The sequence below is a fragment of the Balaenoptera physalus genome, assembly GCF_965194825.1.
Source record: "Balaenoptera physalus genome assembly, chromosome: 9".
Taxonomy (NCBI): Eukaryota; Metazoa; Chordata; class Mammalia; order Artiodactyla; family Balaenopteridae; genus Balaenoptera; species Balaenoptera physalus.
In genome coordinates, this window is record NC_138888.1 from 49,810,483 (window position 1) to 49,823,347 (window position 12,865).

At 36.3% G+C, this 12,865-nt stretch overlaps 1 protein-coding gene and 1 pseudogene across 10 annotated transcripts in view; one reads left to right on the plus strand and one right to left on the minus strand.

The window, feature by feature from the left end:
* METTL24 (methyltransferase like 24) overlaps positions 1-12,865 on the plus strand; it is a 174,831-nt gene that overhangs the window by 52,321 nt on the left and 109,645 nt on the right. For all 9 annotated transcript variants that reach the window (XM_082475389.1, XM_082475388.1, XM_082475387.1 and 6 more), the window contains exon 4: positions 5,099-5,327. In XM_082475389.1, coding sequence (XP_082331515.1) covers positions 5,099-5,327 — 229 coding nt within the window. The remainder of the gene's footprint in view (positions 1-5,098; positions 5,328-12,865) is intronic.
* Positions 6,420-11,987, minus strand: LOC309666559 (small ribosomal subunit protein eS8 pseudogene; annotated as a pseudogene). The gene is made up of 2 exons: positions 11,396-11,987; positions 6,420-6,454 (listed from the first exon to the last, which is right to left on the minus strand). The product of its transcript is annotated as a small ribosomal subunit protein eS8 pseudogene (transcript).

A 12,865-nucleotide genomic window follows, 5' to 3' on the forward strand; every position in this document is an offset into this window, starting at 1 on the left:
AGTAACACTGACTCTCAATTCCCTCCAACCCTCTTTCAGCTCTTTGTCTCCCAGTCCTAGGCAACCACTAATCTACTTTCTGTCTCTATAGATTCACCTATTCTGGACATTTCAGATAAATGAAAGCATACAATATGTGGTGTTTTGAGTAGCTTTTTCACTTAGCATAATGCTTTCAAGGTTCATCCATGTTGCAATATGTATCAGTACTTCATTACTTTTTACTGCCAAATAATATTCCATTGTATGGATATACCACATTTTATTTATTCATTCATCAGCCAATAGACATTTGGGTTGTTTCCACTTTTTTGGCTACTATGAGTAATACTACTATGAACAGTCATGTATGAGTTTTTGTGTGGACATATGTTTTCATTTCTCTTGGTTATATACCATTTTATGTTCCCACCAGCAATGTATGAGGGTTTTAATGTCTCCACATTGTCATCAACACTTGCTATTATTGGTCTTTTTGACTGTAGCCATCCTAGTAGATGTGAAATGGTATCTCACTATAGTTTTATTTTGTTTCTCCCTACTGGCTAACGATCTTGAGCATCTCTTCATGTGTTTATACTCTGAGCTTTTGCTTCTTAGGGAACATAAAGGATAGTCACCTTAATACTCTTAGAAATATTTTAAAAGAATAACCAAGGACTTGAAACAGTGCCACATCCATCCCTTCTACTCTTCAGTAACACTGAAGGGGATGCAATTGCCAGCACTGTAGCTAGTTCAAGGGACACTTTTATACAACATGGGAAAGACATTTCCTCTCTCAAGAACCTTTACTTATCTGCTGCATAATCATTATAGTGATTAGGCATGGTGCCCCCTAGAATTGTTTAGTGCACATCCCACACACCCACACTTAGGGATCCTAGTTGTTGCTCTCTGAGACATCAGGAGAGGAGGGCAAAAATGGTTACTCTGTTATTCTACTACCTTTGGCTGTTCAGTCCTGTAATCTGCCCCCTTCCTATTTCTTCAACAAATCCCTCAGATTTGATGGCTCTTCTGTACTGAAGAGTTTTTGTGATCTCAAACCTCTCCATTAACATATACAGCATAATATTTATAAGCATGAGTTATATAATTTATCTCTCCGCCATATAGAAGGATAGGTTACAGTTTTCATGAAGGCTTATACCTTTGAATATATGTATTAACAGCTTAACTATTTCAAAAATGGGTTATAGTAGAAATTGCTAATTGTCCCCCAATATTCATTCTTCCATTCTTCTTTGGTAACGGAACTCCTGAGTTTAGCAGGGCACATGGCCACCTTGCCAAAGATTGCATATTCTAGCCTTCCTTGCAGCTACAAGTGGCCATATGACTAGCTTTGAGCAATGTGATATGAGTGCAAGTGATGTGTGCAATTTCTAGGCCATGCCCCTAGGAAGAAAGGATGTGACCTTCACCTCCCCTTTTACTTTTCTTGATGGCTGGAATGCAGTTGTGATGGCAGGAACTGGAACAACTGTCTTAGACCTTGAGGTAAAAGCCATATGATCATGATCTATATCTATATATGTATATATATAGATATAGATAGATAGATAATTTCTATAAAGTAAACTTTTCTACAGCGAATTCTCTTTCCAGTTAAATAAGAGCAGAAAATAGTTTCCTTATAGACTAAATACATTTTTGCTATAAAAAATAATTTTTTTTTACTTAGTTTATTGTAGTTATTTGTTCAAAAATCTTTCTTTACTACTTCTGAGTTTCTTCAGATCATGGATCATGTTTAATTTATCTGTCTGTCTCCGGTGTCTAGGGTACTGCCTTGAACATATAAAGTGCTCTGTAAATATTTATTAATAAACATGAATAAGTCAGTGAAATGTAGCCCAATCCATGCTGTGTTGGATATTGTACTGTATATTCTGGGAATTCCAGACCCTACCTAATAGTTTTCTTTTACTTAGTGCAGCATTTTGTGGGTTTGTCTGTCATCATTCATCTATCTTCTCAGCACTGTGGATACAGAAATAAGCCAGATTGACACAGCCCTTTACTTTATGGAGCTTTACTATCTAGTAGCTGTCAATTTTGTAGATCCCTAAGTTCACAAATATTCCTTCCATGATTCTGTGTCCTGCCCTTACTTGCAGTGAGGTAGAGTGTAAAGAGCACATGCTTTGGAACTACCTGGATTGGATTTGAGTCCTGATTTTACCCCTTTGGGCCACTTTTTGCAACACTTATGTATATTAAATTTGTTCTTCCTCTTGCTTTTTACACCTACCCCAAACTTGACTAATTTAAACTAAGTGTGAAGAAGTAGCAATACAATTTTGAATAAATGAAAGTAAGAATTACAGACCTTGATTAAATAAATGTAGTTTATTACTTTCCAATACAGTACATATTATATGTTTAGATTAAACGGATTTTGTTTAGTAAAAGCATAACAAAAAATTTACAAATTTCAATAGTTTCGTGTTATTTAATGTATCATACAAAATAGTTCCTCTTCATCTAATGATTAACTTATATATGTGTATGTGTACTTATGATATTTCTAATAGAGAATCCTTGTACATGTGTAGAAAATCTCTGGAAGGATACACAAAAAATTGCTAACTGATTATCTCTGGAAATTGATGGCTAAAATTCTCGTGGTAGGAAACTTTTACTTTTCGTTTTATATACTTATATACAACTTTAACTTTTTCTAAGTGTGTTTGTTATTTTTTTAATTGTAAGAAACTAGTTTAAATTGAAAACATATCAATACATAATATAGTGCCTTACTAAAAAAAACTAGTTACACAGCTGTTATGTGGTTAATTCTTAAAAATTTCTGAGGGCTTGATTAAAATACATACATGTTTTACAGTGGAAAGTGTTTTCTTGAAATTATATTCTGAAAATTCATGGAGAAATCATTCACATTTTTTACATAGAAAATTTATATAGAAATTATATTTAATGAGTATTTGACTACTATTTGACTAGTATTTGACTAGTGTTTTGTTCTCTTAGTAAAGCTACAGAACTGCCATTTTTCTGTTGGGTTCCACGTTTCCATGATAACACAGGTTTGTTCATCTAAATTTCAAAAAATTCTTTTTTTTTGGCCACGTCACGTGGCTTGCGAGATCTTAGTTCCCCGACCAGGGATCGAACCCAGGCCCTTGCAGTGAAAGCGTGGAGTCCTGACTGTTAGACTGCCAGGGAATTCCCTAAATTTCAACAAATTCAATTAAGTGAAAAATCTCTTGGGACAGGTGAGTTCTATAACATTCTGATCTATAAAGAAATAAATCTGTCTACTAAAAAATGCTTTGCAGCGTCTACTGCAACTCTTAGATATACATTTAATGCCAGGTTTATCAGTTAGCTGTTGCTATGTAACAAGTCACTCTAAAACTCAGTAGCTTAAAACCATTATTTATTATTGCTTACATGTCTGCAGATCAGCTGAGCTTCAGTTGATCCACGTCAGGCTCAGCTGAGAGACTTTACTTCAGGCTGAGGTGGCTAAGGGCAGCTCTGTGTTTCATAGAAGACCAGTGGATTGTCTGGGACACCTCTGCTCCTCATGTCTTTTAGTTTCCTGAGACCAGCAAGCTATCCAGGGTATGTTATTGTCACAATAATGGTACAAAAGAGTGAACCATTGTTCATTCTTGAAGTGCTTGAAGCCTAGGATCAGGACTGGCATCATGTCCCTTTCTTCCAAAAAGCAAGTCACATAGCCAAGCCAAAAAATCAAGGGACAGGAAAGGACACTCCATCCGTGATGAGCATGGCAGTAGTGTGGGTGAAGGGGTGAAGAGTTAGGGCCAGCAAGTCAATCTGCAACACCAGATTAGATAATGAACAAATTGGGGGAAAGCTTGGATAGAGATTACAATGGTCTGAGCTGTGTGGGTTCAATAGGAGGTTGAAAATAGGAAACAGGATCTCTTGGGTAGAAGGAATGGGAATGTTTGTGAGAAGAGTGCTGAATCGTTTTCTAGCCAAAAGTGTCAAGAGAATTATAGCTGAAGAATAGCAGAGGGCTAACATGACATGGGTCCAGTGAGATTAAAAGAATGTAGTGGGAGTGAAGGGAGAGAACAAGGCAAACAGAATATTAAGAATGTTTAGGTGGAAGATCTCTGTACTGAAGACTTATTTTAGTTAACTAAATTGTTACCCAATAAGCTTGTATATTTCCAAATTATAAAATAGTCTGTAATAGTAGAGTCTAAGAGGATGAAGCATTTCTGCCCTGGGTTCAGGTTTGGCCAATGCATTATAGATACTCTGGGATTTTGGTATCTTTAAGCACATCTAATTATAGTATTTGGGGCAGAAAAGTCATAATCACCATTTTTTTAAAAAAATCATCTTCTCTTGGTTAATTTCATGTTTTTTCATTCAAAATGATGCGTTAATCAAAGTTATGAATCTTACATCACCAAGTAAGGAATATTTATTAGTAAATTAAAAATTTGTAACTATATGAATATTCCACAATATGTGTTACCTAACTGGGTACTTAAGTACAACTAATTCATGATTTCTACCCCCTGCTGACGTGAATTTAGGTGATATACCTCTTGCTTCTTGAGTACTAGACCCAGTAGAACCACATACGTCTGCCTTTTTTCTTTAACTGTACTATTTAAAATGCACTCCGTTCTTAAGAAAACAGCTGTTGTCTTTAAGTCAAACTGCATGCACAGCACCATGGCCATGCACCTCTCCCTAAGGGAACTGGTGCTCGGACTTATATTTTTGACATATTCTGAGAAAATCTCTTAAGATGACTAGATAATCTTCTTTGTTTCATTGCTACTATAGTTTATATCTTTTTTAAAAAAATCAACTTGATGTGCTTCTACATGTTTGAACATGTGATCCTCTGGTCTGCATTTAGCACATAATTTCTCTCCTTTCTTTTATCCAGAAGCTTTTAGCTTTAATGCTTTTTGTGAAGGAAGGTTTATGGAATGTGTACAACCAGCCATGTGTTAAAACAGGAGAAGGCTTGATATGACTAAGAAAATTGACCTTGGCACTGTCATTTTTGTCAGTATAACACTTTTGCTCCATATATTTTTTTGTTGTTGATTTTCATCCTCTTTCTTTACAGGCTGGGAAGTGATGATACCCATTTTGAGGTCGGCATGGCCAATGATGGATGTGAAGTGCATCGTTTTGATCCTACTGTTAAATCAGCTCATGTTCTGGAGAGTGAGCGTTTTTGGTATCACCGCTTGTCCGTCGACTGGCGGGACTCCCATCCAGCTGTTGCTGCCCAAAAACCATATAGCAACACCAGAAAACTGAGAACCATTTTGAATGAATTTGGGCATCACAAGGTCAGATTTTTCATTTGATTTCATAGTTAAAGTGAACAAACTCATAAGCTTTTTTTTTTTTTAATGCAAACCAAGGATTGGATAGTTGAAGGTCCAGTTTTAACCTTACTGATCACTTACCATTATTTATAGAGTCAGCTCTGTAGATATAACATTTTGGCAAGGATAGAGATTTTAAATTGATTTCAAGATTTTAGTTGCTGTTGAGTAGTACTAAGGTTTTGACCAAGACTTGCCAAAGAGAATAAGAAACTTACTCTGGTGTGGGCTCAAGAGTACCATTTCCATTTGGGAATTGATTTTAAATTTCCAGACAGAGCAAACTACTTATGTCAGCTTCAAATACAAAAAGTAATCAGAACCAGGTTTGTGTTTGATAAGAGATTGCTTGTGTATCATGTTTCTCACTGTTGTAACAATGATTTTGAGTCTCCAGTCTCTTAAAGGTCAGAAAATACATGTAGCTTTGATTAAAATGTACTTTGTAAAATTGAATGGACATTATGTGTATTACAACTGATATAATTATGTCAAAAGACGTCAAATCTCTACAAATATTTTATTGTGAATGGATAGCAAAAGGAAACTCAATCTTTGAACTGCGTTTTTTGAAAGCAATTTTTAGCTGTGACTAATTGCATTCTGTAGGTAGATACTAGAGAAATTCTCCTGAGTGTAGTTGTCTTGCCTTTGATTACCAGCTCTTCTTGGGCTTGGCCTATCTTGGTCTATTATTCCCAGCCAGAGATGGCATGTAATTTAGGACATGCCAGAATGGGTGTTCCTGAGATACAGTGTACATGGAACTCAATTTTAAATCTGAGTTGGCTGCTTGATCTTTAATAAAAAGACTTTTCCTCTGCATTGTTCTTTTTGCTCCCCCTCCACCTCCTCCCCTTCCTCCTCCTCTTCTTCTTCCTCTTAAAAAAAAAATCCAAAAACAGAAAAAATTCCTTTAATTGGACAATAGGAACTTCTTCAAGAACAACTTCAAAGAATTTGGTGTTCTTTTAACATGTGTTTTGAATTTTGTATTTGTATTTGTATTTTGATTTGCCATTGAGAGTAACTAGCATTTAATAGTTAGGAGCCTTAATGATACACATACAGGGGTTTTTGCGTAAAATCTTTGAACAGAACCCAAGGAAGTTAGAGCATTTTTCAGAATATTATTTTGTTTTTGCTGCTTGTTACCTTCGTAGACATGTTTTTTGCAGCCGAAAATTACAGGCTTGACCCTTTTAGCGTGTCAACTCTAGGTTATTCAAAGAGCTAACTACTGATTCTTTGTGTTCATTTAGGAGTCTTGCTGCTCCCCCTTAATGCTCTTTACATCCTGGCCCTCCACCCCCATTCTTCAAAGAAAAGACTGAGTAGAGAAAAGAGGTGAAACAAAAAGCCATTTTGCTTTTTTTGGATAATATTTTAGCCAACGATTTGGAAAATGTGAGGATAAAATTGACTTTGAAAAATGATCTGTGGATATAATTTATCTGTGCCACATTTCATATGAAAAACACGTTTTCGGATAACCAGGTAGGCATCTGGATTGTGCTTGTTTAATTAACTCCATGGGAGCTGCAGTGGGCAAACCTTTATGCTGTAGCTGAAGCATGATGCCTTTTACAACACCGCTCCTGAGACAGCAGAAATATTTATAGTGATACTTAAAAAGGATAAATGTTTTAAAGGATTTTTCATATTCTTAGGGCTATTATTTTATTGAAAACACTAATAATGACACTTAAAAATGATTAAGATGGTAATTTTATGTTATGTGTTTTTTACCACCATAAAAAAAAAAATGGAGGAAAAAACCCCATAAATAATGAAATGATCTGGCTCAGAATTGCCGGGTATGTATTTGTCACTTAAAAAAGAGTCCCTTGCTGAAAATTGAAAAGATACTGGTATTCTTTCATAGAGATTTTTTGGGTGAATGCTTTAAAACAAAAACAACAAAATCTAAAGCCATTGGTGAGTGATTGCTTCCATTAGGAACATGCTTCTAGAAGCTACGTGGTGCCAGATAAAAGGAAACCTCATTTCTGGCCTGCAGCAGGCAAGGTCTGTTTTCATTTTTCTGCATGTGTACAGACCCTGGTAAATACAATGTAGCTCTGGCAGGGAAAACAAATAGGAAAAACACACTAAAAAATGTCAGTGCGTTTGCCTTGCCTCCACTTATTTTTCCTGCAAGTGACTATAGAGACCAAAGGGGTTTTGTTGTTTTGTTTTCACTTCATGACTTTAAAATATTTCATATAGTTTTGCGATGTTTTCCATTTTAAGGAGTTATTTTTCTTCTTCTCTTTAGCCATACGTACATTCCAGCAGCTCAGGCAAAAATGTAGGCAAAAATGAAAAGCAGAATTTTGAGATGGTGACAGTAAAATGCATGTGGCTTTCATACTGCTTTTAAAACTCTTCGGTAATTTAAACTTTAAACCGTAGATCAAAAAACCTTTCTAAAGCATCAAGTGAGAGCAGCTGTATCAGCAAAAGTGTGTGCATGAGAAGCCCAGTCTGTCAGGGAATAATATCACCTGGATCCAGCGTTATTTGGAATGATTAACTGTCTTCTCTTGGCTGAAGTGCTTGTTGCTGTAACTATGCATAAGAATTTTTCCAGAACATGACTAGAAATACCGAATCTGAGATTTCTGCTCATATTAATCATAATGGGTGCTTTCTTCTGAAGACTTTATTACACAGAGTATCCTAAATGATCCAGGCTGGTTAATGAGAATTATTATTTTCAGTCATAACCATGCTGAAGATAATATGAATAAGAGGACTGCATTAGAGCTTACCTCTGTAAGCTCATTACTCTAGGTTTGAGGCATGGGTGCTCTTGTTGGTTTTTGGCATTGGGCAAGTCATTTAACCTTTCCGGCGCTCAGTTTGACTGTCAGTAAAATGAGGATAATGATACCACCTAAATGGATTGTTTCTGAGAACTGGATCAGAGAACACAGTGTGAAAGCCTCCAGCAGAGTGCCTGGCGTCAGTTTGTCATTTGATTGTAAATTCAAAGAATTTTTATTAACAGTTTCAGTAAGTTTTTACTAAATTTTATAGAAATGTTTTCTTTTTTCTCTTTGTTTCCAGGGAAAATATATCAGCAATTTCTTTGGAAATTGCTAACTGCACCTAATTCTAGTCAAGAGTTGTTTTTTTTTTTTGAATTTTGGTAGGAACTTTATAAATTTATTTATTTATTTATTTTTGCTGTGTTGGGTCTTCGTTTCTGTGCGAGGGCTTTCTCTAGTTGCGGAGAGCGGGGGCCACTCTTCATCGCGGTGCGCGGGCCTCTCACTATCACGGCCTCTGTTGTTGCGGAGAACAGCCTCCAGACGCACAGGCTCAGTAGTTGTGGCTCCCGGGCCCAGTTGCTCCGCGGCATGTGGGATCTTCCCAGACCAGGGCTCGAACCCGTGTCCCCTGCATTGGCAGGCAGATTCTCAACCACTGCGCCGCCAGGGAAGCCCTAGTTAAGAGTTTTTAATGAAAGGTTTGTGTGAAATTAAAGGGAATTGGTCCTTCAGACTTGGTCATAGAACTGTTTTTGCTGCCTCAGGGCACTGAACAGCTTTGCTGGTGATTGTATAGAAAGTAAATCCTGTGCTGTATAGAAGTGAAATAAGCTGCTGAGAATTAATTCAGAGCAGATGTAGACCATGGGGTTGGGGCTGCTGGTCAGGTGATGCAGGTGCAGCTGACTTCCTGCCTGTTCAGCCCTGGGGGGGCAGGTCCTCCCTCGCCCAGGATGTTGCCCCCGAGGCTGAGTGCCCGCTTGGACTCTGAAAGGAATGCCAGTTTCTGCTTTCCTGGGAAGCCAGCCCGCTATTAATTGCAAAACATCTGTTGTATGCTTGGTGCTGTGTCTAAGAGAATATGAGCTTTGAAATTAAACTACAAAAAGATTCCTTTTTCTTCTTGCTTATCAAGTTTGCAAATATAAACAATATATTGATACTGCCCTACATTGAAATGCTCGTTGGGAATACTGTTCACACTTTGCTGTTGGCAATGGAAAATGATAGATTTTCTTCAGGAAGCACATCGGACCATGTGTATAAGTTATGTCACTTTTTATTTCTAGAAATCTTTGCCTTAAATTCTGTTTTGTCTGCTGTTAGCTCTGCCATACCAGCTTTTTTTTGGGGGGGGGAATACGTTTTATATGAAATGATATTCTAGAGTCCTTTATTTTTATATTTTTTGGATATAGTTTTAGTTTATGTGTCGCCTGTAAGAGTGACATATTAGTATAGGCCTGGATTGTGTTTTAAAATCCAATCTGAGAGTCTGTCTTTAAACACGTGTGTTTAATTCACTTAGCTTTATAATTATTGTGATTACTGGCATATTGGACAAATTTCAATTCTTTTAAATTGGGCTTTTTTTTTCCTGTATGTTTTCTTGCAAAAGCTTTTTTTTTTTAATTCGTCTTGGTTACCCTTAAATTTTAAATGTATATAATTAACTATAAAATTTTAAAACAACGTATCAAATTATTCAGTATTTCTGTATTCCTCCTAAACACAACAAGGATCCTAGCAACTTAACTACCCATTGAATATGAGCCCCACATTGCTATTATCTGGAGTTTTAGTTTACCTCTTTAAAATTTTTATATTTTCTTTTGAAAAGGTGTAAACATAAAAGTTGGAAGTTATGAGAATAAGAATAATACAATGAACTCTCATATATTCATCACTGAGATTCATCAGTTGTTAATATTTTGCCACACTTGCCCTCTCTCATTTGTACAAATACTACATTTGCATTCGACTGTTGTCTCTGCAGATTTTTTAAAAACTCAATGGAAAGGAAAGGATGGATACTTCTATAATACATCTATCTATGTATGTGAATTTAATCCATTTGTATTTATCGTGATTGCTGATATATTTGGATTAATTGCATCTTTGATATATCAGTTGGCATCACAATTAATGTTGAAACAATGAAAATATCCTTATTAAAGTCAGGGAAAAATAAGGATACCTGTCATTATCATTAAAAAAAACTGGATTAGAGCTCTTTAAAAAAAAATCTTATTTTGAGATAATTATAGATTTGCACGCAGTTGTAAGAAATAATACAGAGATTCCATGTACCTTTTCCCAATGGCAAACCTATAGTATGATATCACAGCCAGTATATTGACAATGATACTGTTCAGATACAGACCATTTCTAGTACCGTCAGGATCATGTTACCTTTTTATAGCCACACCTACCTTCCTTTTCCCCACCTCTTTCCCTAGCCCCTGATAACCACTTATCTGTTTTCCATTTCTATAATTTTGTCATTTCAAGAATGTTATATAAACAAAATTGTACAGTGTATAATCACCGTTGTTATTTAACACAGTTCCTAAGATAATAGTTAACCCAATTAGAAAAGAGAAAGAATCTTAGGGGTAAAACTTAGGAAGAAGGAGCTAAAAATTGTTATTATTATATGCATATGTATTATTATTATTATTGGAGCACTCATTATTGGTAGATAATATGATTGCATACTGGAAAACTCAAGAGGATCTAATGAAAAACCATCAAACAATAAGAGAATTTAATGAACTGTTTGAGTGCAGTGTACAAAAATTAGAAACGTACACTTTCATGAATAACCAGAATATATAAAGGCAGAGAAGACACCGTTTACAAAAGCAACAAAAAAAAGATAAAAATAAACTTAAGACATGTGCAAGATCTATAAGAAGGAAACTTTATTCAAGAATTTAAAATAACACTTGAACAGATTCAAAAGCATAGCATGTTCTTGGGTAGAAGGACTCATCATCGTAATGATTTAATCTTTCTTATGTTAATCTATTCATTTAACATGATCCCAGTAAAATTGCCGGTAGAATCTTATTTTTTTCTTTTCAGAACAATAAACACCTTTATTACACGAGCTAAGATAGGAGGGAAGAGGATTTATTTGCCTTTCCAGGCCTTGATTTCCCTCAGATAGAACTCCAGCTCCTTTCCCTCTAGCACATAGCCATCTACTCGGCCACACTGGCCTGGTCTTTTTTTTTTTTTTTTTTTGGCCTGGTCTTGAAGCGATGCATGCAAGAAGCTTGCCCTGCTGGAACTGCTCCTCTAGAAGACTGCTGATTTTGGCATTCTTTTTCCTTTCATCATATTTCTTCTGAATTTTTTTGATTGTTTTTAGTTTAATATCTCTTCCTCCTCAGGAGTCATCTTGGCCCCCTTCTTGGGGCAGTGCACAGTGGGACTTGTGCCACTGTCGGTATGGTGTGCTGTCAATGAGCATGATGCAGTTCTTCACCAGGGTCTTGGTACAGAACAGTTCGTGGTTGGATGCATTGTAGACAACATCAGTTATCCTTGTCTTGCATGTACAACACTCCAAGCCCCAGAAGAAGTTCCCCATATCCAGCCTCAAGGCCTGGTACTTCCTGTTGCCTCCCTGCCCACGGACTGTGTGTATGCAGTGGGGGTCAACCTTGGTGTCAGTGGGGTGTCCCAGCTCATACTTCTGCTTCTTGTGGTAGGGCTTTCTCTTGCCCCCAGTCTTGCGGCGCTTGTACCAGTTGTCCCGAGAGATGCCAATCACTCGGTGCTGGCTAGAAAGAGCTGTCTTTACTCCTTTGTATATTCTTGCCTCCTTTGTCACAGATTAATTGACCATAAGTGTATGGCTTTATTTCTGGGCTCTCTATATTGTTCTATTGATCTACATGTCTGTTTTTGTGCCAGTATCATACTGTTTTGATTACGGTAACTTTGTAGTATAGTCTGAAATTGGGGAGTGTGATTCTTCCAGCTCTGTTCTTTCTCAAGATTGTTTTGGCTATTTGGGAACTTTTGTGTCTCCATATAAATTAAAAAATTTTTTGTTTTATTTCTGTGAAAAATGCCATTGGTATTTTGATAGGAATTGCATTGAATCTGTAGATTGCCTTGGGTAGTATGGCCATTTTAACAATATTGATTCTTCCAATCCAAGAACACAGCATATTTTTCCATCTGTTTGTGTCTTATAGTTTCTGGAGTACAGGTCTTTTGCCTCTTTAGGTAGGTTTATTCTTAGGTATTTTATTCTTTTTGCTACAATGGTATTGTTTCCTCAATTTCTCTTTCTGATACTTCATTGTTAGTGTATAGAAATGCAACTGATTTTTGTATATTAATTTTATGTCCTGCAGCTTTACTGAATTCACTGATGAACTCTAATAGTTTTCTGGTGGCATCTTTAGGATTTTCTACGTATAGTATCATGTAACCTGCAAACAGTGACAGTTTTACTTCTTCCTTTCCAATTTGGAAGGAATTCCACTCCTGGTTATATCCGAAAAAAACCCCACTAATTCAAAAAGATACATGCACCCCAATGTTCATAGCAGCATTATTTACAATTGCCAAGACAAGGAAGCAGTCTAAGTGTTCATCAACAGATGAATGGATAAAGAAGATATGGTATATATATTTATACACACACACACACACACAATGGAATACTACTCAGCCATAAAAACGAATGAAATTTTGCCATTT